The sequence below is a fragment of the Plectropomus leopardus genome, chromosome 3 (assembly GCF_026936395.1).
Source record: "Plectropomus leopardus strain MGB_pleo_1.0 chromosome 3, ASM2693639v1, whole genome shotgun sequence".
Taxonomy (NCBI): domain Eukaryota; kingdom Metazoa; phylum Chordata; class Actinopteri; order Perciformes; family Serranidae; genus Plectropomus; species Plectropomus leopardus.
In genome coordinates, this window is record NC_142178.1 from 13,156,895 (window position 1) to 13,183,977 (window position 27,083).

The 27,083-nt window shown below is 37.3% G+C and overlaps 4 protein-coding genes across 6 annotated transcripts; 2 read left to right on the forward strand and 2 right to left on the reverse strand.

The window, feature by feature from the left end:
• Nucleotides 1–3,183: 3,183 nt before the first annotated feature.
• LOC121941475 (ecto-ADP-ribosyltransferase 5-like) lies at nt 3,184–10,096 on the reverse strand. Of its 3 annotated transcripts, XM_088075659.1 has the most exons (5): nt 9,965–10,096; nt 7,977–8,143; nt 5,116–5,199; nt 4,857–5,001; nt 3,184–4,651 (listed from the first exon to the last, which is right to left on the reverse strand). In XM_088075659.1, the coding sequence occupies exons 3-5, from the start codon at nt 5,154–5,156 to the stop codon at nt 3,884–3,886; spliced, it is 954 nt and encodes a 317-aa protein (XP_087931785.1). In that variant the 5' UTR covers nt 5,157–5,199; nt 7,977–8,143; nt 9,965–10,096; the 3' UTR covers nt 3,184–3,883. The 3 variants fall into 3 exon arrangements, with proteins under 3 accessions (XP_087931785.1, XP_042340203.2, XP_042340204.2); XM_042484269.2 differs by lacking the exon at nt 5,116–5,199; XM_042484270.2 differs by lacking the exons at nt 5,116–5,199; nt 7,977–8,143; nt 9,965–10,096 and adding an exon at nt 6,130–6,268.
• On the forward strand, nt 6,403–9,617 carry LOC148189928 (ecto-ADP-ribosyltransferase 4-like). Its single transcript, XM_088075658.1, has 3 exons — nt 6,403–6,703; nt 7,676–7,815; nt 7,955–9,617. The coding sequence occupies exons 2-3, from the start codon at nt 7,678–7,680 to the stop codon at nt 8,849–8,851; spliced, it is 1,035 nt and encodes a 344-aa protein (XP_087931784.1). The 5' UTR covers nt 6,403–6,703; nt 7,676–7,677; the 3' UTR covers nt 8,852–9,617.
• On the forward strand, nt 10,064–12,399 carry LOC121941476 (NAD(P)(+)--arginine ADP-ribosyltransferase 1-like). Its single transcript, XM_042484271.2, has 3 exons — nt 10,064–10,194; nt 10,331–10,415; nt 10,508–12,399. Exons 2-3 carry the CDS (start codon nt 10,356–10,358, stop codon nt 11,291–11,293), a joined length of 846 nt encoding a protein of 281 aa, XP_042340205.2. The 5' UTR covers nt 10,064–10,194; nt 10,331–10,355; the 3' UTR covers nt 11,294–12,399.
• A 7,826-nt stretch (nt 12,400–20,225) lies between these two features.
• On the reverse strand, nt 20,226–25,160 carry ftr84 (finTRIM family, member 84). Its single transcript, XM_042485557.2, has 7 exons — nt 24,424–25,160; nt 24,200–24,295; nt 23,523–23,756; nt 23,093–23,249; nt 22,936–22,992; nt 22,710–22,763; nt 20,226–21,817 (listed from the first exon to the last, which is right to left on the reverse strand). Exons 1-7 carry the CDS (start codon nt 24,994–24,996, stop codon nt 21,276–21,278), a joined length of 1,713 nt encoding a protein of 570 aa, XP_042341491.1. The 5' UTR covers nt 24,997–25,160; the 3' UTR covers nt 20,226–21,275.
• Between the last annotated feature and the right edge of the window lie 1,923 nt (nt 25,161–27,083).

A 27,083-nucleotide genomic window follows, 5' to 3' on the forward strand; every position in this document is an offset into this window, starting at 1 on the left:
GATAAGCAATAATGGATAATGAATGAAAAGACATGGGACTTAAAGCTGGAGTATGGAATTTTTGTCTCCCCTTTTTGATGGAAAGATGGAAGATACACATGCTCACAAAGACTGTATCAAGTGCAAATGAATTGAATGGAAATAGAAACGGTGTTGTGTTACACAACACAAACGCTAAAGAAAACACTAATTGAAGTAGAAATACATGCAAAGCAGCAGAATGTGCCAAAATGTGCTTATGAGAGTGTGTGGATTCTGTTCTTATCTAAGAACAAATTCCAAATGAGAAATGAATGTCAGAATCTTTGTGAAAACTGCCTGAGTGGATTTTTAGAGAAAAGTTCTTAAAATCGCAGGTTGTATTAGGATGACTGGTAGTGTTGCGCCTGTGGAATACCTTCATAATAGTTCAGCAGGCCACAGGAATTGACCTCTTATAAGAACCCAAAAGGGATAAAGCCTTCATAAAATAAGATATCTATGTTAATTTATATAGAAATTTCACAACAAATGCTAGGCGTGCTGACCTTTTACTTCCCTCTTTTTTTGTTCTTCCATTGAAGTGCACCCACATGCTGTGCTCCTATGTTGCTTTGTATGAATTGTTGTGACAAGTCTGATACTCTCAATGCTATGATATTTTGATGAAAACACATTTGTCATGATTAGGAAATCAGTCCATTTTTTTTCATTTGATTTGTCAACTTCAAAGAATATTTCACAAGATCCTTGTCAGGGTAATCCCCTCTCTCAGTGGAAAAAGGTCACTGAATTATGAAGCAATCACAGCCACTGTTGGGCAAGAAACTGATCCTTATTAAGACAGACAGAACTAACACAAAGTGAGTTTCCTCCACAAACCCTAACCCTAACCTGTCTGTAATCTGCTTTGGTTATTTTTTAACAGCTGTAGTTTAGCTAGATATATCTTCCAAAAGCAACTGGAGCAGAAGAAAATTGATGACAACATGAGCTTGAGTGATATACAATAAAATTTTGTTGTCATTCCTGTGTTCATCGTATAAGTGCACCTTAACATGCTGGTGGATTGCAGCTAAGGACCTTGTCCTTATTGTGTCAGAAAATCTTGCTTAACAACATAGTTTGAGCTGAACGCTTGTTTGATATATACAGTGAGTGTGAGTCACTGTTCACAAACTGTAACAACAAAGTTAAGAGGATAAATGTTCCTCTGTTCATTGCAGACACTGAAGTAGCTAACATACTTTCACCTCCCTCCTTCAACAAGTGATGGTAAAATAATGGAGAAGAATGTGTGTTTACTTTTGGGACAAAGACTAGCTTGTCAAATAACATTCCTCAGTCATCTATACACAGTAAAATATGGGAAAACATTCTCGGGGATGCCTGGTATACATGTTGCATGATGTGTTATGGGACATCAGGCTGTGCCATCAAAAATAAGTACTCCAATCACTTGCCATTCAGATATGGATGATCTGGAGGCACAGGATAACACAGGTGGGTAACACAAAAAATACAAGTACTATTGCCACAAGGGAAAAAAAGTCAGCCTTGATGTGTAGCTGCTGTAGAGGTTGGCTACTGCTTTTTTTTTTTTTAGAGTGAAGCACAAAGACAGCTGATATTAGAATCTTGGTGAAGCAGAGTTTTGTGAATGAAAAGAAAGTGTAAAGAGTCTTTATGAAATGATGTCATAGTATAGTTGTCTATGTCTTTAAAAAATCATTAAAAAAAATCATAGTATAGTATGTTATCCAAAGGAGCATACAAATGGCATAGTATAGCATGGTGTCTGTCTGCAAAAAAGTCAAATTAGAGAATGTTGTCCAAAATAACATAAAAAATGTCAAAGTATATTGTCCAAAATACCATAAAAAGGGCATAAAACAGAATGCCATCCAAAACAGCATAAAAAAAATCATAGATCCATGTGCCATCCACAATAGCATAAAAAGTCATATTACAGTATGTCGTCCAAAATAACATAACAAAATCAGAGTAAAGTATGTCATTAAAAATATTTTAAAAACCTGTCACAGTATAGTATGGCAAAAAAATATAATGTAAAAAAGACACAGAATAGTATGTTGTGAAAAATATGGTAAAAAAAGAAGTCATAATATAGTATGTCATCTAAAATATAACAGTGTCTAAAAGTCTTCAGTCTAAAAAACAGTTGAAAACCACATAGTATAGCATGTCGAAAAAACCTCCAAAAACATCATAATATAGTATGTTGTGCGCCGGAAAACGCATATTATAGCAGGGCAAAACAAGTATGGTAATAGTATGGTGAGAAATGTCAAAATATGGCATGCACGAAAAACAACTGAATAACACATAAAATAGCATGTTGAGACACGTCATAGTATAGAATCGTGAAAAAATGACCGAAAACTATGTATGTCATCAAAGGCATCATGAAAATATCATGGTAAAATATGTCATCCAAAATATCATTAAAATAGCAAAGTATACTATTTCATCAACAATATCTTCAAAATTTCACAGTATATTATGATGTCAAAAACATCATTCAGAGTATAGTATTTTGGCTAAAGTATCATCAATATGTCATAGTATAGTATGCTATCCACAATATCATCAAAAATATAGTAACGTATGTCGTCCAAAATATCATCAAAATGTTATAGTATGGTATGTTGTCCTGAAGTATCATTAAAATGTAATAGCATAATGTCATCCAAAGTATTATGAAATGTCACAGAATAGTTTGTTGTCCAAAATACCATGAAAAATTCACAGGATAGTATGTCCTCCAAAATAGTATGAAAAATTCATAGTTTAGTATGTTGTCAAAAAAACAACACAAAAAAAAAACCATGAAATAGTCATACAATAGTGTATTGTCCAAAATAGTATAAAAAAAATAATGGAATAGAATGTTATTCAGAAATGTGTAAAAAGAGCAAAAACAAAATAAAAACAACAAAAACAAAACGACATAAAACACTTAGAGTATGGCATTTTGTCCAAAGTACCATGAAAAAGTTATGAAAACATAAATATGACAATTTCCATCATTCATCAGTTGTTTTTTTTTTTTTTTTAACAAAGAATGATTGATCCATTAGTCATAAAACCATGCTTGAATGTGTTATTTGCTCTTGGCTACAGTAGAATTCAAAGTGCTGTGAAAAATTCAAATTTGGCATACAATTCTGAAATCAAACACACTTTTCTACCCTTACACCAAAATTATTTATTGTAACTTTTTCATGAACATGTGCACTTTATTTAGTGAATCTAGTAATTTAGTGAATTAGTATTTAGAAAAAAATGCGGGAGGGATAGGTTTAATATGTTTTTACAGTTTTTGACAAAAACAGGGTAATGGACTTCATAAATTGCACTTGGTTGTAATTTACAACTTAGTCTTCATAATTGGGCCTAGTTCAGTGAAATTTGCGAAACTGTAGGTCCTGCAGGTGAACTTTGAACTTTGCTGTTGTATTTGTTAGACTGAATGGGTTACAACAGGCTTGAAATACTCAATAGTTATGAACTAAATAACAGAGAACTTTATTGCAACATGGGAAGTAAGTCTCAAATGACAATCATCAATAGTTATGAACTAAATAGCAGAGAACTTTATTGCAACATGGGAAGTAAGTCTCAAATGACAATCATTTAGAAATATCCTATCATGAAATAATGAAAATTGTGCATGTAATATTATGTGCAACAAACGCTGTAACCACATTTTCCTCTTTTTCTACGCATGAAGTTTTAAAACAGTCTACTCCTGGCTACAATGTGATTGCTACCAGTTATAAAGTTCAGACGACCACCTTTACTTCAGATTAAACCCTGCCCTTTAAATGACAACACTATCAGTGTTGTAGGTGCTGTTAGACAATCATAAGAAAACTAATATTTATAGTGTCCCATCTTTGGGTAACACCTTCATAATGGCAAAGGGTAGCAAAAGAGACACGATAATTATACAAGTGATGGCAAAAATGAGCCAAAATCCATCCACCGGTAATGCAGATATTGGGTGCAACATATTGCTCTTTCTATCATAAACACAGTTCAGGTTGCTCTTCAATGTGTAGACAACTTTACACTTTTGTGTGTCTGTCTCTGTGTCTGTGACTTTAAAAACCTCGTAAGGAGGAATCAGCACCTGGCTGTTTAGTTTCAAGGCTGAGTAATGCGTTATATCAGCACCGAAACATGTGTATACTTCAAAACATGAAGTGTCCCTTGTAAAGTTCCTCCTATCAGAACCTAATATAAAGGTGCTGAACCGAACCAGCTTGTCAGAGATGTTCAGATGTAAAAGTGCTTCCGTTCTGTAATTTGTGCTGAGACATGTTACCTGACTGTGCTTCAGAATCTGAATGGCTTCACTCAGAGAGAAATAAAGGGAGGGGGACTCAAATGTCTCCTCTGGTGGTTTTCCACCTCTTCCTGCAGTCATGACAGGATGCAGCATATTTGTGTACATGTATATGGCCATGGAATGATGTTTCTCCATATACTGGTGTACAGGCTTTTTAGCTTTTTGCCCTGCGTTGCTCCAGGCTTGACTGAAGTTTTTACTGGTGTACCAGCTCTGCGTTATGGCTGCATCAGTCACAAGTGTAGCTTTGGATCTGCAGTCATCATTCAGGTCAGAGGTCAGATCCTGAAGAGAGTGCTGAAATGAAGAGAAACATGTTGTTCAGTATTTAACCAGTAGATGGCAATACACAATAAATAAACAGAAACCTTAGTACAGTATGAGGATGATGTTTTCAAAGACTAGTTTTTATTAGAGAAACTAATGTAATTATATGTTGTCTAAAATGATTTTGTTTTATGTTCAATATATAGTGTGAAATAATACTGTATGTGTGAAATACCTCTTCAGTGATATCCTGCCAGCTGAGTGTCACATATACAACAACAAACAGCAGCAGTCCCACCAGAAGAACAAGAGAAGCAGTGGCACATGCAGATAAAGCCTTTCTCTGACATACTTGCTTCTCCCAGGAAGGCATCGTGTATCTGGAAAAGAGAAAAATCTGAGGAACTGAAGTCACAGTAAATGTGATTCCATGTAAAGTGTTTTTCATTTTGTCTTTTGATGGAATTAAATAAAATGCCCTCATCCAACAATACCTGGATGAGGGCATTAATATATCCATATTATGAGGCTCCATAGGTCAGACACCACAGGTGTGCAATGGAAAGGAAACCTGTAAACTGATGCATACATAAAGAATTAAAACTTTGTCAGTTTTTATACCTTAATTGTCTATTCATTTACAGTGGGCCTCACTTCTTGCAAGCTCCACATTTCATCACCAGGAGGCTCCCAAACAAAAAGGACTCAATGAAATGAATACAAATATATGAAGCACCGTAAGATGCTGGAATTTTTCATTCTGTATCCATCTACCTGAGCAGGTGTGTTCCTTTGATACTGAAACTAAGCACTATTCTGTTATTTAGCATTTTATCAAAATATTTAATCAAAGCTGAATTTACTTACTTAAAAGAGTATTTCACTGCTGAAAAGATGGTCTTTTCATAAAACTGTGTTCTAAATGTGTAGAAAACACAAATACATTTGAAATTGGTGCTATATCACCAGAGAAAACAGAAACAAGATGGAGAGAGACTGCTCTCTCTCTCAATCCACTTCTCTTTATGTCGATAGTGGCTGGCATTCAAGAATTTAGAAGTGCAAACTGTAGTTTGGATTGCAGCCCTGGACTCAGTGAAAATCTGCATCAGATTTAGCTAGGAGATGAGCGAGGAGGTCTGAGCGCTAGTACGTTGCAAGGAAGTTTACCAAAGTTCACTTACATACACTACGCACATTGTTTTGGTACATAGTTGGTTGAAAATTGGCAAAGTATCTCTTTATAAGGATTGTGTCTGTCCCCTGTAAAATCCATCTGCATATCAAACTCTATTGTACATCCAGTGAATTACAAATATTGTACAGTTATGGCACTACATATACTGCATATTCTGCATAAGTTATTTGGTGCTTAGCTATTGACTCTTCACAAACACTCATTCTGCCAAATGTAAGAAGTTGAAATGTATAGGTGTGCATTAGCAAGAAAGCAAATTACACTTTGGAAAAAAAAAAAGTTTAAAAACATCACTGTTTTTATTACTTACCACATCCTAAGCAGCACTATGGTGACATTTTTGTCTTTTATGTAATAAGATGAGCTGTGACCAACCTTTTTCAGGTGTTAACATGTCTTCTGTGTGTGCTTTTCAGCGTTTTGTAGCACGTCGACACACCTTTGTTTTAACTTGAGCAAGCTACCAAACAGGTTTTACTTGTGTTGCCACACACAGAACCTCCCTCCACCAGTGTGAGTAGTGAAATGACAGAGCCAGTGGAGAGCAAAGGTTTCATTTACACTCTGCAAATACAAAAGTACACATGACATGAGAATATGCTGCAAACTAGGGAAGAGATAAGAAAAAAAAACAGCAGTAAAAAAAAGGGAAAACAGTTTCTTTTGTTAAGTGGTTTGTCATTAAACGCCAAAAATGATTTGAACGCCACATGCATAGATAAATATTTGCTGTGTTGCCTGTGAGCAAAGGCGCAAAAGAATGTCCGTGCTGGTTGTACCTGTAAATCCCGTGAGCCGGAACTTCTTTGCTGGCAAACAACAATGCACCCACACTGTCTCAGAGGAATAACATGCTGCTGCTGAAAACTATTGGTGCTGAAAAGGTAAGCCAATCAGATGTCATATATTTTGGTGGAGAATATGAGGATGTTTACTGATGGAACAAGCAGTCAGGAAATGTGTGGGTCCTGATTATGGTTCATCTCTTATATGTCAGCCATATGGGCTGGTACTTTTACTTGCAGATTTGAGAATACAAACTGAGTCAATGTGCCTGCAAATACAATATTAATACAAAGTCTGATGCACAGGGGTGGACAGATGGGACTACTGGAAATCTTGGGGTGGCACACCAAAACCAAAAGCCATACTCGAATTCCAGGAAATTCATTATCATGAATTGTATAGGCTAGTTGAAAAAAAAAGTCAATATGGAAAGTTAAGAAATCACATACTGATATACTTTGGTTTCCCATTTTGTGGTAATAATTATCTGATCTAAATAGACTTAACATCAGTTAACATGTTAGGTGAGTAATTTTTCTTTCAATAGGTTGGTTGTCTTTTTCCTTAAAAAGACACATATACAGCTTTATTTGAAGGATTACATTGATTGTAAGGAAAAAAAACATAGAACCCATTTTCATTCAGATATCTTGAGGTGAGAGTTCAAGGGACCCCTTTGAAAATGCCAGTTGCCATGAACAATGCCAATTGTTCCCATGCCTAAATTTAGCCTAAATTTAGCCTAAATTTGGGGTATTATTTAGCCTCCTTCCTGACAAGCTTTGCCAATGTCGTTGGTACCTATGGATCCCATAGGTTGTCTAGTTAGAAACTGCTACCTTCGCACTACCTAAAAAAGAAAAGAAAAAAAAGATGCACTATAGCATCTACAAGACATTAAAGTTTCCTTCAACTACTTTCACCCAGGGGAGCCAGTCGGGGGCCAGCAATTACATTAGGGTAGTCGTGGCCCCCTCGTCTCTACCAACCAACCTCATCCCCACCTTACAACCCAGTATTTTCATCTGTTTTAAGAACCATTTAATGAGTAAGATTTATTTTTCATTCAGATATGATGTTCTGCAAAGGAGCAGTGTGTGAGCTAAAGTCACTGAGAAACTGTGCAAGCCTTTGTGTGCTTTTGGCCGTGGCACTTCTATTGTATCATGACCCATACCTACTTCTGTGGTGGCCTCAAAAATCTGTTGAGGTGGGTTGAAAACTCCTTCTTTCGCATGCATCAACAACATGCGCAGTTTACCCATTACTTGTGTCGGCAAATTTACACTGAACATTCCAAATCTTATGTAATTTTGCTCACTGTAGCTGTTTCTTCTCCGTCACTGCAGAAAACTGAGACTGGTGGTTTACCTCTGGACATGGCGACAGCTTCCATTGATGACATGTATGACGGTTGCCGGTCTGAAACAGCCTATGTGATCGACCTGTTTGGCGTGTTTGAGTGGCACTACAACAGGAACTTCAGTATTGCCTGGGCTTTGGCTGAAAGCAGTGCAAGGACACCTGTGCACAGGAACCTGACAGAAGAACATGCCACAGTTATTTACATGTACACCAAAGTAAAAGACATCCAACAAGTTTTCAACCATGCTGTAAAAACAGGGAAACACAAGTACAGCACATATGGATTTATGTTCCACTATTTCTACTTCTACCTGACTGATGCCATTCAAGTTCTGCGTCACAATCAGACATCATGCAGAACTACCTATCACAGGACGCCAAAGCACTTTGACCAAAATGTTGTCAACACAAACATGCGTTTTGGTGCTTTTACGTGGTCAGCTTCAAGCAGGCAGTCATTTGCATTTAATGGCAATGTGTCTTGTTTTGAGATATATTCATGCTTTGGTGCTGATATAACTTATTACTCTGCCACAAACCAAAAGGGGCAGGTGCTGATTCCTCCCTATGAAGTCTTTAAAGTAACTGATGTCCTGAGAAATGACCCATGGTGCAGTGTGGTCTACAAGCTACAGAGTACAAAAGTACCAAGAGGAGATTTAAATTGCAAATTGCATCAAAGGCAAATAAAATCATATTTTGAAGCTGTTTTAACACACTGGCACATGAACAGTGTTAGGGCGATGTCAGCATGTATAGTGCTGTTGATTTTGATTTCATTTGTCCTAATAAAACGCAGGCAGAGGCGTTTTGTGGCTAAAGTGCTGGGTGCTCTGCTGATGCTGACGATCTTTCTGGTGATACTGAGAGTTAGCCAGTGATCACAGAGAGGTGATGTCCAGACACCTATGTGTTTGTCATAGGTAAATTGTCATCGTAAATTATGTTCTTCAAAGTTATTAGGGAATAAAAATGCTCCTTTTTTTGCTAAGTTTTTCAGATGCCACTCTCTTGCCAAGGGAAGCTGTGATAGGGCTAAAAGTGCAACTGAATACCCAGGTCCACAATTTGAAGGGTAGCCCATGAAAAGCCTGGAGTCTGGTTTTGTTTGCAATTTTTCATTTCTTAGTAATGAGTGCACTGACTAAATTAAAAGTGACTGAACTTTGTAAAAAAAAAAAAAAATAGTGGGTGCTCTCTAAGGGCCTTCTCACACTAGAAAGATGCAAAACAGTCTAGTCCTCCCCTGCACTAAGATTCATCTCTAAATGCAGCTAGATCCAAGTGAGTGACTGCCCATGCAGCTAGAGCACCCACTTACACTTTTATGTCTTTATCAAGAGAGGGAAACTGGGATTCAAAAATAAAAATAGAAAAAAGATTTGTTTTATTGTATTTACTTTTATGTATTTTTTAAAATGTTTTTATTTTCTATTTCTCATTATTATTTGTTTTCTCTCTGTACTCGCATGGTTTTGCATTGTCTCTCTTGTCTATATTTTACCTAAAGTTTGTCTTGCTTTGGTTCAGAATTACTGTTTGGATTTCTACTGCCTCTGGGGTATCTCATTTCTGCTTTGCTTTGTTTGTCAAAGCACTCTGTAAACTTCTTTATGCTGCTATATAAATAAAGTAATTGTTATAATTGTGCTGTGCATAATAAATTCCAAACAACTCACACATTCTTGTTGCTTATTGACATACATATATCTAGTACATTTTTTTCCTGTCATTTATCCTATGTCTCTGTATTGCACAGTATGTGAAGTCTGTTGTTACTGGACTATGAAAAAAAATCATGCTTGTGATGACATAAAAATTACCCTCACTGTCAACCTTTGAAACATATCTAACAGCGATAAAGAAACTGATACAGGTAAATTTAAACATTTCATTCCATATAAACTGATTATTTCCTTGCAGCTTGAATGTTTGTGAGCCATACATTTTCTAAAAACATCTTTGGCTAGAATGGAAATTTATGAGTTACTTACACAGCACTGAAACACTATTAAAGTATTCTTGTCTTAGGTGGGCCACAACAGCATGGTTCCCAGATGCACAGATCCATCTCAGTCATTACAAAGAAGAAGGAGTTGTCTGTAGTCCTCACAGGTCCCGCCCCCCTGATTGGAATAGCCTGCAGCTGGTTAAGGACCAACAAGAGCTCCAGCTAACAACCCACTAGTCACCAAAGAAGTAAAACACTATGTGAGAAACTGAGGTAAGTGAAAAAAAAAGTTTTATTTTTTTCCCCCACAAATACTTCCAGATTTAAATAAGACAACTGAACATTTAACAATATACACAGAAAATGCCCCCAAATAGTGTTTACTAAAAGAAATATTTTTTGTGTGCAGGTTTATATGCTGGTGGAAGAAGGCAATGAGGATGGTTTGGGCAACAGTGGTAATGATGTATGGAGTCTCCATAGGAATTGCAAAGGTAGTGTATGAGCTGGGTGGTGGCTTGTTTAAGTGTGACAGCTGGCATCTGTAGGAAAGATGATCTTACTTTTAATATCTCTGATTTTTCAGATTGCTGCAGAACCTGGCTTAAAAGGTCGAATTCCACTGGATTTGGCTCTAAATGCTGTTGATGATATGTACACTGGATGCAAAGACAAGATGGAGTACAGAGTGAGGAAGGAGTACCTGGAGAATGAGAAAAACAAAGACAAGAATTTGACTTTGGCCTGGGGTGAAGCAGAAAAATACTACAACAAAAAATGGAAGCCTAAAAAGGGAAAGCGACCTTCCACCTCCCTGGGAAAGGAACAGATCATGACTATTTATATTTATACCCTTGACAAGCCACAGGTCTATCTTGATTTCAATGATGCGGTTCGAACCCAGAAATCTAAGTACAGGTCCTCATTCAGATATCACACCCTTCACTTTTTCCTGACTGACGCCCTCCAAACTCTCAACGCTCGCAAACCTGAACAGGAAAGATGTCTCACCGGCTTCCGCAGAGTCAACAGCTACTTTAGCCAAGATGTTCTCAACAAAGTGATTCGCTTTGGCTCTTTTACCTCCAGCTCAATGGGTTGGTACCCCAGTGCGGGAAGATTTGGGGACAAGTCATGCTTTGAAATTGTCACATGCTTCGGAGCAGACATCTCTCTGTACTCTAAGCTCGGGGAGTCAGAGAGAGAAGCCCTCATTCCTCCGTATGAGGTCTTTAAAGTCACAAAGATTGAGAGGAGATCTGACAAGAAGAGTCTTCCATGTGAGGTGGTCTATAGAGTGAGAAGCACAGGAACAAGTCTTTCCAATTTAAATTGTGCTCTTCTCAAGCAGACTCATGCATTTAACATATAATATTCAATGTTCACAAAACATGCAAAATAATATACTGGGCTGCATTGAGTTAGCAATTTCACATTCTCAAAATGCATTTGGATATTACTGAAATAAAGGCATGATGTCATTTTTACTAGTCTCTTAGTCACGCAGGAAAGGATAAAAAAGGAATAGTTTGGATTTTTTGAAGTGGGGTTTATGGGGTACATATCCATAGTCAGTGTATTACATACAGTAGATGTCAGTCAGCATGCCTTCAGTTTAGAGAAACAAGGTGAAGTCTGACACAGAAGGCAAGAAATGCATTGCTTTGGATGGGGGTCTGCAACTAAATGTATTTTAGCCACCTAAAAAAATGCCCATATATATATATATATATATATATATATATATATATATATATACATATATATAATATAAAAATCACTCAGTTTAAGTGTTTGCCAATAATAACAATTAACAATAATTTTATCCTGCTAAACACAGGAGCTGCTGGTCCACTGCTGCGTAGATGAGTTTGTGTTATTGAATGACTTAGGTAAATCTGAACAAACCTTTTTTATGCATCAAAGTCACACAATAACACAAACGAAATAACTGTTGAAACCAGTGTTAGACTAGCAGCTCCTGTGTTCAGCCAAGGTAAATCACTTTTTCTCAGTGGAGTCTAGCTTTTAAAACAGTGACATATCTGCTTCATTTTTTCTGTGGGAAATCACTGTCTGACATTAAGGTAAATCAGTGAAAAGACTCTATAGCGATCACTTAAACTGACTTTTTTTAGTTGGCTAAGATACATTTTGTTGCTGACCCCCATTCACAGCAGTACATTGCTTAGCTTTTACTCCAGCCTGCCTTCCAAACAGGGGGCGTGCTGTCTGACATCTACTGTAAGTAACACACTGAGTGTGGACAAGTACCCCATAGAACCCAGTTTCAAAACATCTGAATGATCCCTTTAACATTTGAATGAGAATTTAAAAAAAACAAATGTAAGGAGGGAAAACTTTTTGATGTCTGTAACTATTGAAATGCATTTTTTTCCCTGTTGTGCATGAAAGGAGAAACAAGTAAACTCTTGTCAAACTTTAAAATGGAATAAAATAACCTTGTGTTTCAGAAAATATGCCTGTTTGTCAAAACATTTTTTGCATACATAATTGTAATTCATGGACATATGCTGTAATAATTAATGACAAAGAAAATTGACATTAATGCGTAGAGCGCTCAGCTGTAATAAGAAAGGCCTGCAGCTGTTGATCAGACATGAGCCAACCCTGGGGATGAATGAGCTCATGTAAATAACTTATCACACAAGTCACCAGTATTAGCCTGTAAGATGTAGATTTTATTCATTAATTTTTTAACTTAACTGTGTTAAGTTTTTAAACCTGATCAAAGAAAGTATTCGAGATATTATGATGTTATGGGTCTATTCTGATCTGCTATATGTTTTATTAAGCAATGCTGGAGGAAGACAACAGAGTCAAACATCTTTATCGAAATTCTAATGATTCATAAAGAAAATTGCAATTTTTTGTAATGGAAGAATAACTTTATAGAAAAATGTGTTAACTGTGTCCCCAGACTTTATAACTCACCCTCTTTACATATACCATTTATATAACTGAAAGCAAAGTTAATATCAGTTAACTTTTTATTTTATAGAATATTAAAGCACCAAATTCCAAAGTCACTGCATTAGGGAACACGCATAACTCAAAAATATTCAAATTGCTTAGATTTGTGAAATTAGTCTATCAACAACAATGAAGAAAACATTCTATGGTTCTTTTAGATGTCTGGAACAAGGCAGACACTTCCCCAAAATCAGCTAAAACAGAGAAAGGATGAGGTTCTCTCAGAAAATACCACAGTATGCTCTTTCTGCATACTTCTACACTTTTCTATGGTTGATGCGTGCAGCTCTGTATTTTAATCTCCACTTACCAAAAAAGCTGATAAACACCAGACTCTCTTTAGTCAAATTAATAGCACAGATCTACGGGCTTTGCATGCCAGCAGATTACTTATGGACATTATTTGGTTACTGATCATCAGAGAAATACAGGTGTTTTCTGGATGATGTGTTCAAAACTGGAGTTCCTGTTGTTCACTTGGGAACGTTAACAAACTCAGAGAAAGACGAGGTTAGTGCTTTCAGATTTCTAGACTCTTGCTACCTCTCGAGTCATGATGTGAAATGGTAAATAAATGAAATAAATCATTTTCTCCAGTTATATTTTGTCACCGAAGTAGTCAGTTAATGTACATCTCTGTTCGTGGCTCTTTTCACTGCTGCTTTTTTTCATATTCATATTTTGTGAATTATAGATTTAGTAATAATCATTCTTAACTGTTTCAGAGCTTTTTTTTTCATTTTTATGCCTTGTACTAATTTCAAGGAAACATGCAAAACCTCACTTCAAGAGAATCAAACGACACGCGGGGAGTGTGGTCTCTGTGTGGACTCTCCCATCATTCTTCCCACAGTTCTGCCTTATATCCTGATGTCTCTGCCTGCTAATGCCTGGGTGCTGTGGCTCATGATATCATCTCCCATCTTCTGGACAGACAGGATGGAAGTGTCCGAGTTCCACTTGTTCCTCACAGAGCTACTTTTCGGATTCCTGGGGCCGCCTTTACTGACCATATCACATTTTTCCAGCATTAAAATAGCAGACAAATTGTTTAAATTCATCGACATAATGTTCGCAGCCAGGATTCAGTTCCAGAGCTCTGTGTGTGTCGAACGCTACCTTGCGGTTGTACACCCAGTGCTGTTTCTCAGGTTTAAACCCCTGCGATACAGGATGACCCTTTGTTGTGTCATCTGGATGCATACCGTCCTCTTTGCTATAGCCCACATATTCTTTTGCCGTGAAGATCCAGAATCAGTGGGCATGTCCACAGCCCCTGTTTTTTGTGTCTTCGTTGTCAACTCTTTTTGTTGCTTATCAGTTCTCCGGGCACTGAAACAGCCCTCGCCAGGGGAAGGAGAGAGAGGGGTATCCAACTTGATCAAGAAAAGGGCTTTTAACATGGTCCTGATCTTCCAGGTGACTACATTTTTCAGTTATGTACCCCTGGTCACGATATCCGTCATGTTTAGGAAAATAAAGCAGGAAACATTTTGTATCTTGCAACCATTAGCTTACAGCATGATGATTTGGCTTGGAGCTATCTATCCTCTTCTATACCTGCGCAGGGCTGTGAAACGCCAAATAAGAAATGATTTATGTGTACACTGTTTTCAGAAGTAACTGTACGTAAAGTTTGTTATTTACGCTGTTATGTTGTACAGAATAATGTAACACAGTTAATATATCTGTTCTTCAGTTTGCTAAGAAGCCCTCCCTAAGAAGCTTTGAGCAGTTCAAGATCGCATGATAATGTGCTCATACAATAACATAATGTCTGAGACATAGTTGCTAGGCATGCAGTTTCACTTATTTATGATATTTATGTAACCATTTAGTATCAGATAAGCAAATGGATGGGCAATGTATTTTGTTCTTAAATCAAGCAATATTATTTGTCTTTAGTAGTCTTTTTTCTATTGCGTTCCCATAAGCCACCTTCTTAACTCAAGACATAAATGAATTCTTAACTCAAAGTTTCTTATTTTAAGTTTACTCCATTGAAAGTTTAAGTTTTCTCAGATTTTTCTGTCTCTCTTTTGTACTTTTGTTTGTTTGTTTTTTTAATTTTACGGTGTAACTGGCAATTTTGGACAGTATGGGTAATTTTAGTCAATTTTAATCTTACTGCGTAACCATCTGAGTGTATTCTGAGCCTTCTGTGAGACAGTGACAGGACATCACTCATCAATTGTACAAACAAACAGCAATGGCAATGGGTAATTATGTTATTTGAGCAAAATCGCTTTAAATAAACTTTCACGCTCAGGATGTTTTACATGACTCATGTGTCTGTTGGACTAGAGATACAACAATTTACCATATATGTAAATACATTCCAAAATGTAATACAGTAAAGACTCAGGATTTATAATTTAAATGAAGATGATAGGAAGTCTGACCCCTTGGTCTGCTTTTCTTCTTTTTAAGACAATGGTCTAATTTGCTTTATTTATTAGTAATTTTGCTATATATCACTCAATGGGAGACATCTTCAGTATTCTGTTTATGCTATCATGAATTTACCCCTGTTGAAAAATGAAGACCTTTGAGTAACAGTATTGTTCCCAGTGGTCAGAAATGAACATCCATACATAGGCTAAGAAAGCTCACCCTATGCACATCCTCACATAGCTTTACTGCAAGGCAATTTTCCAGTCTTTTGTAGGTAAAGGAGCGACTGAACAAATCCATTGATACAAGTAATGGAAGTGCAAGTTCTTACTATCATTCTCCTACCATATGTATACCAAGTTCTTAGATTAGCGAGAATAGCAACACACCAAGGAGATATGTTCTCACAAATGACACAATGATCAGTAAGATGGTGAAAGAAGCTCTTCTCTTCATATTGTTGTGTCTGTCCCTTTGCCCTCCCCTGGCCGAGGTCTCTTTGGAGCCACCGGGACTGCAAAGTAGCAGAACAGCATCACCAACATTAAGATTACACATTAACTTACAAAAACAACAATCTTCACCGTGGGAAAGATTGTGTAAAATAAAGATAAGCCCATGATAATTGCCCAAGCCACCACAGAGGGGGGCATCTTGTACCTCAGTGGTTTGAGGCACAGCACAGGGTGAACCACAGCTAGAAACTGCTCTACACAGATACAGCACCGCAGAGTTGTATTATCAAAACCAAGAATACAACTGAGCTGAATATAGTTATAAACTTTGTATGATATAATTCTATCAATAATAATATTAACAATGTAGGATAAATCAGTTATTTAACAGAAATTGACACAAACCACATTTTTTTCTGACCTGTCTGGGCAGGATTACGAATGCTCCCCTCAGATGTGAAGTCCTGGTGTTTGTAATGCATCACCTGCTCAACCTCAGTTCTCTCAGTGAATATGGAAATTATAAGCAAATGCAAAGTTAGTTCAAAACCTAAATTTACAGGTAGTAATTGATGTGTTAAATTCTTTCAGGTACAATGAGTATCCATGAGTCAAAAGAAGTTTTCTTCCAAGTTTCTAAAGTCAACAGATACACTAGTGTAATGTTTTGTTCACTTTTTAACTTTTTAGAATGAAAACCTCCTCTTTCCCTCCCGAAACAGGAACAACATGGTTTTAGTTTAATCACATACCATCATAGAATGTATAAATAATGGATGCAGCAACCGTGATGTCACCCACTGGCATGTGGGCTGCTCCTTACAAGCCTGAGTTCGGCGTGTTGGCTGTCGTCATCTTTTCTTTTGTTTTGAGCCAGAAGTGGCGATTTTTGGACAAGAGGTTGGTGCTGTGGAAGAGCGGATCAGACTGGAAGCTGAAGACACTCTAAGCAAACCCAACTCTTAAATTCTGAGTCTTAATAAAATGTATACAGGTGAGTTAGCCTTCACAAAATATGTGTTGTATAGGTTGTTCTTCATGCATGTAAATATACAGACCAAAGTTTCTCAACTAAAATTAATGGCTACAGCAAGTGTCTAATGTTTAAAAATTTTCATTTCTTATTTACATTCCTCCTCAAAATGATCAGCCTTGACTCACTGCTTTACAGCAGCTATAATAATGGTTGTGTTGCAGAATCTCAAATTCATCATCCCTAACAAATTTTTTATCAAATATAAAAAAATCAATAAATGAGCCACATAAATCTGAATGAAGTAATGTACAATGCACATTTATTGTACAGTTTATGTGTCAAAACCAACGAAAAATTACATAATTGAGGTAAAGGATGTCACCGTGAGAGCAAGCAGAATCAAGTTAGGAAGAATACCAGCGGTTTTTGAGCACAGACTGGCATTACAGCAATTTCATTAATATATTACATTTTAATAATAGTCTTGCAAATGTGTGCTTTGTCAAGCAAATGTTATAATTGTTATGATATAAACCAAATGCACCAGGAACTAGTAAACACTGCAAAACATATGTTACAGAAGTATATTGACAGTGATAATTAGAGCCTCTTGAAGCAGAGAAGTTTTTCAGTCCTGTGGAGGTAAAGGACAGGCTGTAGAAACCCAGTTATTAAAACAACAGATGTGCAAATAGTTAAGGCTTTGCTATACTCCAGCCATGTCAAGCAATATTGGAAAGGGATAAGAGCCATGTACAAAAGGAAATTAACGACCAAGGAAATCACAATAAGCAAAATGATGTTATAGGCCCTTCTCTTCATTGCATTGCTCTTCTTCTTCTCTGTTATTTTTTCTCCTGGCCCAGGGCGTTTCAGAACCCTCAGAGCTGAGAAGCAACAGAAGAGCATTACTGAGAGGTATAGAATATTCTGGACTAAAAACCCATACAGAAACTGTAAATGTAAATAGGTGCACCAAGAGTAGATGCAGGAAACCAAGGTAGTCAACCACACAGCACGACAACAGGCCACCCTGTACCTCATTGGTTTAAATCGGAGAAATAACACAGGGTGGACGATCCCAAGATAGTAATCGCCACAGATGCAACACAGAAAAAGAGGACGGGCTGTAAAGAGAAGGCCACGTGAGAAAATGAAGACTTTAAACCCAAGGAGTGATCCAAACTGTACATGTGCTATGAGGCACACACAGGATAAAGAGAAAAGGATCTCAGACATAGCCAGGTTGAGGGAGAAGATTTCTGAGGCCAAAGTCTCTCTGGGCCCTGTCAATATCAGCCACATGACATAAATATTCAAAGGGAGACCCACGATGTCATTGAATGCAGCTGAAGCCATGGTCAAAGCTTTAAAATGAAGGTGAAAACCATATGAGGTGCTGTTCATGTCGTCTCTGTGAAGGAGAAAAAGAGACATATTTAGAGGTTCTGAAATTGAACATCTACGGCTTGTGAATATGAGGTAAAAAATTCACAACAAATCTTCATTCAGCAAACCTTTACAACAAATTTCAAGGCACACCGATAGCATACTATTCCAACAAATTTGCCTCCAAAATCTAAAGCTTCTGGACCTTGATACAAACCTGGTATAGAGTTGAGCAGAGTCTGGACTTCTGGTCAGGCAGCAGGGAGGTTAATATTAGCACTGACAGACAAATAGCCTTGCAGGCTGTTACTACTTGGTTCAGGGCTGGCATAATCAAATACAATACAAAAACAACAATGAGTCAACAGGCTGCAAAATGAAAATTTTATTTAAAACAAGATAAGATAGGGAACGGTGTCCTGTCACACCTTTTGCCATATGTCTATTAGGATATATAGTTGTCACTGTGATCCTATACAGGTATAAAAAATGAATGTGATGAATGTTTGATAATTATTTGACAGCAAGTTACTGTAGTATATGCACCTGGGTTACAGAACATGTCAATGATTTTACATGTCATCAAATGCTCATATAACAGCTTGATGATACCTTGTAATTTGCACCCCGTGAATGACGTTTTGTACTTAGTGTAAAATTACGTAACCAATGCACTAACATCTTTACGTCTTAATGTCTAAAGTACAGATGTAAAGACTGATGATATAGGTGCAGATGCTTCCAGTTGCCTCTTTGTCAGCTCTAGCAAATTTGTGCTAAATTTAGGCACTTGTGTCTATCCTGGAGTCATTGTGGTTGACTTTGGACGGTAGTGGTATGTGGCTTAGAATCAGTCATTTGGCTTATGGTCACATGGAATATATAAAGATTTTGGTGAATTGCTTTTTGTAGAAAAATGTATGAAATGTATGAGAACAGACTGGATACTATTCCTCTGGTGTACAGATGGCTGTAACAATGCAGAGAAAACTATTGCTAGATAGTAGAAATGGATGTAAACAATGCAAGATTCAGAATATTTTAAAACATCAGTTTCATGTTTTATGTGGAAGGAAATGCATACAACACATTTCTCAGAGCTCAAGGATACACACTTTGAGTTCTGGTGCAGGTGAATGTAAGTATATAAGTATATAGTGTTTGTATGTTTACAAGAAAACTTCATGTTCACCTTAAAGTTTTGGTTTACAAACACAACAGTACTGCTGCTTTAATATTTTTCATTCTGTATGCTAACTTTTACACACACTGTAGAGGGTAGAATAGAATAGCACATGCAATGAAAACATTACTATACAATAATAAATAGCTCCATGCATATTTAGAATGTTACCTCCACCCTATAACATATATTCTTAGGTATATATGCCACATAAATAAATGTAAACTGGCTCTTGTGTATTTACTTTTAGCAACAACGAGAGATGTCGTAATACATACTAGTACTATTGCACTGTGAGCAGTATTGCATTTCTGAATTTCTGTAGCAGTTTGCTGCTTGACTGCTTCCTTCACCTGTGAGTTTGCATAGGGCCACGCTTGGTGTCTGTTACATGGCAAACATGTAAAGCAGTGTTGTACAAACCTTTAGATAATTTCTTTTTCAAATCATGTGAGCTAAAAGAAGATACCAAAGCAAATTCCTTGTATGTGAAAGCCTACTTTACAATCCAAATTCTGATTCTTCAGTCAATGACATTTTATAAATTTGAAGATATTGATACTGCTTTACACTTGTTCAGTAGGCATTTTTTTGGTGCAGCCTGTTGAAGGTCATGTTGAGTGTTTAGGGTTCAGCAGTGTACATGTTTAAGTTTACATTCAGTGTGTTTATGTAAAGTGTTTGAACATGTACAGCATATGCATCCACCCTGATGCTGAAGTATCAAAAGTGGTTGAGAACTTACAACCTGCAGGAAGGATAGATGTTATTTTACAATGTTAAAATGTAACATCATACAAACAATTTCTAATAGAAGAGAAAGTTTATTAAACATCACTCTAAACTCATTACGATAAGGTCTATTACATAGGATGTGAGAAAATTAAAAGAAGAAAAGAAGCCACATCAAGAAAAAGCCTATGGTATTTTATTTCACACTTTTAAAATCAGAAAATACATAATGCATGGTGCAGAATAAATGCTTTTCTACAAATGATCAAATTGGGCTTCTTTTAATGTCATGTAAAGGAAGTAAAGAATTACTGATTATTTTTTTTGTGTGTGTTTTGAAGTACATAGTTATTGTGTCCACTTTTGCTTATGTTATTTATTGACAAATTATGACATCAACAGTCTGTACATTACCATTATATACATCCACAACAATAATACATGTAGCGCCTAGTGCTGATTACTGTGTTTATTATCAGGATAAAAATGTTTGCATTTGCATTGCGTTTCAGTGTTTGCATTATCAACAATAAATGATATACATGACTAACTAAACACATTTCAGTTATTTACAATCATTAAATCAATTGCAATCATTAAATCAATAACATCTTATCACTTCTTTTTTTTAAAAGAATATTTTGTTATAGATATCTTTTTATCTACTGTTTTTGTTCTATTTTACATGTTCAAAATAAATACATTGATGAATCAATCAATTATATAAATATTAATCAATATATTATATTATAAAACATTTAAAGGTCCAGTGTATTGGATATACTGCCATCTAGTGGTGAGGTTGCAGATGTGAAACCAGACATTTAAGAGAATTATGGTGGCCAACACAAAAGCTTGAATGGTCCATTGTAGAGCCAGTTTTTGATATGTCCATACTATGCTACTACAGAACAACATAGCGAATGTCTTGTTATCAAGGCATTTTCAGTGTTTAATATAATTGCTTTACACCTTAACCGTGAAAGTTACTTGCTGTAATTCAAAGCATCTAAATTTCTGTTTTTACTGTATACAAAAACAATATTTTTGTTGTCTGTCTGCAAATGAATTTAGCCACAGCATGCCAATGCTTCTAGGAACAGCACTATTGAATTTAAGCTTTCTGTTATTTGCATTAGAGGATTCATTACTTGCAGTGTTTCTATTAAATCACAATGTACTTCTACAAAGAGAAATTTGCCTTGGAATTACATTCACTGAGGCATTATCATTAGTAAGGATTGTGATTCTGCTTCAGCTGGCAGAGGGTAACAGAGGAGCCCACACCAAAACCAGCATACAAGGGCTCACTGAACTGAGCTTTAAATCTGTGGATAAGCTCCATATTCTCTGATATTGAGTAAAAGGCCACAGTGTTTCCTGCATAATCCAGGTAGACCCCAATTCGTGTGGCCCGGCGGGCTTCAGGAAGGTCTCTGTCTACTTTGTTGTGCCAGGCAGAGTAGCCTGAGTCTGAGCAGAGGAGACTCCAAGACTTGTCGTTGTAGCCAAGCAGGCTGTGCGAATTCTTTCCCTTGCGACTGATGCTCTTGTAGGCCACCCCAATGGAAAACTCCCCGTTCCACTCAGCCTCCCAATAAAATCTGAAACCAGTCATAGGCTCTTTGCACAGCACCTGGGAGAAGCCATCGAAGCGCTCTGGATGATCTGGGTAAAACTGAACTGTTTTCTTCCGTGTGACTCTCTGGTTTCCATCTGATAGGACCAACTCTTTATAGACTGTGTTTGGATCGAAGGACATCTTGCAGAGGTCTGAGCAAAGACAGCATTATGCAAATGTATTTATTATTTATGATTCGATGTGGAGCATCACATTGATCAAGAAAGGAGCAGTCATTCATTCATTCATTCCTTTTCCCTCACTCTGATTATCACTCACAACAACTTAATATCTAAAAGTACTACATAATCAAATATAAATGCTTATTCCTGTTGTCAGCTAAGTTAAATCAGTCACAGCTTTGATTCTGACAACAGTGATAGGCTCTGTATGAAATGAACAATGGTTACAATACTGTAACCCTAGTGTAGTTCTAATAGCACAGTCTCCACTCTACTGGACTCTTTTGTTATTACTATACTTCCTATCACCAGCATTAATTTACACACTGAGATCTGAATAAAAGTAGCCGGCCAATCAGGACGTGCGTACCTGAATGCCTGAACTAATGACGTGGCTTGCACGCTGTCAGACATCCACCGTCTTCAGAAAGCAGCACTGAAGCAACAGGGCCCCCAGGTAGAGGGCTGTGCTAATAGAACAGTGGATGGAGCCTGTTGAATGAGCACCTGTCGTGACATGACATTGACCAAGCCACACTATTCCTGACTAGTCCAATGTTAGTTCCATTGCCTGCCCAACCCAACATCTGAACTGGGAGGAGCTTTGGCCTAACCCTGCAGGGGTCAAAAGACAAGCAGTGTACAAATCGCAGTTGCTAAACAGAACAGGTGAAATGCAGGTAAGCTGCCACCTTATATACTGTGGGGTCTGCACATAATCAGGTAAGCACGTTCCAATTGGCTGGGTTTATTCAGATCTCAGTGTGTGAACACATGCTAGTGATTAAAGTACTAATATTACCAAAAGAGTTCAGTAGCGGGTGGAGCCTGTGTAAGAAAGAACTGTAAATCATTTACTCACATCTTAAGAAGTCTGTCCTCGTTTTTGGCTCCTGGAAATCAACCCTGGAAGGAACTATTTGGATATGGACACACATTATTTTGTGACACATTTTATCTTATTGTTTATGTTTTAGTAAATCTGAGTTGAACTACATAATTACATAAATCCAGTTCCTTGTTCTCTAAACCAAAATAAAAAAAATATATTTAATCTATTATACATATTTCAGTAAACACACACTTACCTTTCAGCCGTTTGTCTCCATTTCTTGGCAAAAGTATGTACACAGGGGTTTCACTAACTGTTAAGATAATACAGCAGAATGTTCACCTGTTAGTGACACACTTTAAAGTTTTCACAGTATGAAGATATTTTGTAAATGTCATTAACTAGGCTCAAACCTGTCTTGGAGATTTTGCTCAGTTCCTTCTTACATATGTCATCCAGATGTTCCTTCATCTCTGTGGCCGTCTTGCTCATCTCTCCAAAGGAGAACTGAGGGTTGATGAGCACTTTGGGCACCATGGCTTCAGGAGGAACGCACAGGGTCGGAAAATTCTATTCAACCAGTATTTATATGTTAGATACAATGAAACTCTTCTCTGTCTAACAAAAGATAACTCTGAGAGTTCACACAACACACAGATTCAAGTGTTGAATGTGTAAACATCTCTGCCCACAGTGTACTATCGAGTCAAAGTTCACTGTCTCTAATAGCAGTGAGTGTACAACCTTCATCCAAAAAATGGAGCATTCCATCAATATTACATTACACAATAAGGATGAAGACATGTTAGTATTTCTTGCAGCCCTTATATGACCTTTCAGCACCTGCAGAAAGTGAATGTTGTCCTCTGTTTCCAGGATCTGCCGTAGCTCTGCATCTCTGCGCTGTAGCTCCAGTATCTCCTGCTCCAGACGTTCCACATAACCCTCAGCCTGCGACATTGCTGCCTGCATGTTGGCCGTTATCATCTGATGGATTTCAGCTTTCCAGCGTTCTACTGCTTGCAGCATTTCATGGAAGGTCTTGTCACTTTCTGCCTGTGCTCGCTGGGCATTACTCTAAAAGGGAAAACCAGTTTGTTGTGAGGTCTTAGGAGAGTTTGGGATGTGATATTTGATAACACAATCAGATAATGCCTTAAAAAAATAAGATTGGCTATATTATCCATAGTTAGTGTTTTGCCTTCAGTGGTGAAAATATTTACTAATGGTTTAAGGAGGCTAAAATACTTTTTGGTGCTGACCCCATAGACAGCAGAATACTGTGACAACTTCAATGGCAGTACTCCTGTCTGCATCTCCAACGTGGCTGACCGCCATTTACTGTGGGTAATACACTGACTATGGAAAAGTACCTCATACAACCCCAATGCAATAAATACAATTTTTATCTCAGGTCATATTATATTTTCCCTGATATACTTAATGTCAGTTTAAATATTAACATTCATTTTTTCAATGTTTTTTGCATAGGCAATGCAAGCATAGCATAGCAATCTTACTTTGAGAACATCAACATTATGCTTAAGCTCCTGCAGCTCCTTCATCCTTTCTTGAATGATGTGCTGGACTTCAGACTGGGTGACCACCAGGACTTTCTGTTGGAGGAACATGACAATAAGAGGGCAGGTTTCTGTCAATCACAGTCACAAAAGAGAACAAAACATAAACAAGGTCATATGTCAGGCAAGTCATACATGTTCACTCAAAATCCATTCAAACTCACTTGTTTTTCGATGCGCTCTTCTTCTGCTGAGGCAATGTTGTGACCGCGGTGTTCTCTTACAGTACAGAGCACACAGATACACATCTGATCAGAACGACAGAACAGCTCTAAGCCTTTCTCATGCTGAGGGCAGATCTTCCTGTCCAGATGGCCTGTCTCATCCACCAGCTTGTGTCTCTTGAAGGTGGAAGACTCATAATGTGGCTTGACATGCGTCTCGCAGTAGTAGGCCAGGCACATCAGGCACGACTTCACTGCCTTGTTACGACGACCAACGCAGAAATCGCAGAAGGATTCTCTGTGCATGTAGGGGAATGGAGTGAGCTCCAGAGGCTGGCGCCGTGGCTCATGGTGCACGTCCGGCAGATTACGTCTCAGCACGGGTCGTGGTGTGAAGGTTGCGCGGCACTGCGGGCAGCTGTACACGCCCATGTGGTCAAACTGGTCCCAGTAGATTTTGATGCACTCCAGGCAGTAGGTGTCACCACAGGGGATGGTTACTGGGTCTCTCAGTGCGTCCACACACAGTTGACAATAATCATCTGGTGGTAAAGGGAAACCAGACTCCGCCATGATGATGCTGGTTCAGACAAATATGTTACGAAATCAGAATCAGAATAGTTAATTTGTGACCTGTCTGAATCTCTGAACTGTTAAAAGTAAGTCTTCAAGTAAGTCTTCAAAGTTCTGTTTCAGTCAAGAGAGAGGCGAAACATACACTCCTGTGATCCTACAACTCCTTGTCAAACCAGAGTCAAAGCTGATCTCTATTGATATTTAAAGGGAATGCTTTGTTTCTATTGTAAACACATGGTGAAGTCCTCCCACAGAATCTCTTTCCCAGCATGTCAGTGAAAGTACCGAGGCATGCAACCGTGACGGATTCTGCTTAACAAGCTGGAATATCAAGTGAACTCACACAGTGAGGTCAAGTTGTCAGCAAAATTAAAACCAATATAGGCAGGAGTGCACCCCAAAAAATTGGAAAAAGGGACCTTCGATGGTCACTCATATCTGCATACCTTACAATGAAGACTAAACCCTCTTAATATACTATTAAGATATACTATATATATACTGGATATCCTTAATTAGGACAGAGCCACAATGGGCTTCTTTACCTGGAGCCCCTGGAGTCTAGGACTGCAGCTGAATATATAGGCGACTAAGAGCATGAATGATTAAATCTCATTCAGATAAATACATACTAGCATTGGTATTGGTAATTAAGTGATAATGAGTTGATATCTTGACACTGTGGTTTGCTTAAGTATTAACATTTTTTATATTTACAAAACAAGGTTCATCATTACACACGATGTCAGCACATTGTGCAAGTGATGAAAAATAGACACCGCTCAGAAACCAGTCAATTATTCCATTACAGATTAGTTTAACTGTCTACTATTGTTTTACTTCAATTTCCCCCAAAATACAACATTACTGGGTGGGGTATTACTATGTTTTTTTTCAATGAGGAGACACTTGGTCCCACACCCCTAAGCTCTCCATGAATGACTGGGCCGTGAGTTTCATGATGGTGCATGATGTCAAAACAACTTGTTCTGTTTGTCCTGTGAACAAAACAGAGAGCATCAGTATCATTATGTGGGTACCCATAGGAGTACATCCTGAAAAACAACTCAAGGTAAAAACACTGCAGTACCAGTGGCAAGACATAATCTGTTATTTGAAAGTGGGTAATAAGATATTAAAAACTGACTGACAGCTGATTACGCAGACTAAAACTGCACAACATAAACTCAGTTATTATATGTTTCCTGTTTTTCAGTTACTGTAAACTACTTATCAATAATAATTTGGTAAATGCTAGATTGAAAATGCTTTAAAGCTTGAGATGGGTTAGGGTTAGAACAGATCTTAAAATCACTGATTATATTTTTTGATTATGCATATACTTTTAGTACTGTCTGTTTTTGCATCCAGCAAAGAGTTTCCTCCATAGGGTGTGATTGATAGAGTTTACCCCAACAGTGATTTCCTTTGATTTTTATTAGCTCAACAAACGGTCCGTTTAATACTGAAGTGTAAAAGTGCTGTATTGACCCACTCAGAGAAAATGAAATTACAGATAATACTACCATAAGATATTCAATTATTTCTTTACTTATTTTTGATCTGCTAAATGAAGAGAAAACAAAAGTTTAAGGCAGTATTGTTTATCAACTGCTAAAGGACATGCTTATTCCTGTGAACCAAACATTTTAAATCAACTCAGCTCTCAAATTGCTTTATTCTCCTCATATACTACTATTTGTGAATAATTCTTGTGTCGAAAACTAGTTCACCGTCAGTGACAACCATATTTATTTGTACATAGCCATTCATTTCTAAAAGAACTGCACAAAAGAACAGTGACTGCTCCATCACTGGTGGTTGAGCCTGAGCATGATAACAAATACATACTGATGCTGAGACAGGGGAAATACTGATTATGTTTTGATATTTAATCTATAATTGCTGCATTTTTTGGTGTCATTTTACCTTCAAGTACTAGTTCCAGGCTTCCCCTTCTTGCAAATCTCAGTTTAATGCCTGTTTGCAAACTAACTATCTCCATAGACAGAACAATGTGATGGAAAGTAATATCTCTTTTAGAGATGCATGTTCAAAATTGTTCAATGTTACCTACTGTACTA

Excerpts from the sequence above, each read along its gene's own strand:
- LOC121941476 (XM_042484271.2), top strand. The coding sequence starts at position 10,356 with ATGAGGATGGTTTGGGCAACAGTGGTAATGATGTATGGAGTCTCCATA. Across the intron at positions 10,416-10,507 it reads TCTCCATAGGAATTGCAAAG|ATTGCTGCAGAACCTGGCTT; the intron begins GTAGTGTATGAG and ends CTGATTTTTCAG.
- ftr84 (XM_042485557.2), bottom strand. The coding sequence starts at position 24,996 with ATGGCGGAGTCTGGTTTCCCTTTACCACCAGATGATTATTGTCAACTG. Across the intron at positions 24,296-24,423 it reads AAGAGCGCATCGAAAAACAA|AAAGTCCTGGTGGTCACCCA; the intron begins GTGAGTTTGAAT and ends TTCCTCCAACAG. Across the intron at positions 23,757-24,199 it reads ATAATGTTGATGTTCTCAAA|AGTAATGCCCAGCGAGCACA; the intron begins GTAAGATTGCTA and ends TTTCCCTTTTAG.
- LOC148189928 (XM_088075658.1), top strand. The coding sequence starts at position 7,678 with ATGATGTTCTGCAAAGGAGCAGTGTGTGAGCTAAAGTCACTGAGAAAC. Across the intron at positions 7,816-7,954 it reads GGCCTCAAAAATCTGTTGAG|AAAACTGAGACTGGTGGTTT; the intron begins GTGGGTTGAAAA and ends CCGTCACTGCAG.
- LOC121941475 (XM_088075659.1), bottom strand. The coding sequence starts at position 5,156 with ATGGAGCCTCATAATATGGATATATTAATGCCCTCATCCAG. Across the intron at positions 5,002-5,115 it reads ATATTAATGCCCTCATCCAG|ATACACGATGCCTTCCTGGG; the intron begins GTATTGTTGGAT and ends TCTCTTTTCCAG. Across the intron at positions 4,652-4,856 it reads GGCAGGATATCACTGAAGAG|CACTCTCTTCAGGATCTGAC; the intron begins GTATTTCACACA and ends TCTTCATTTCAG.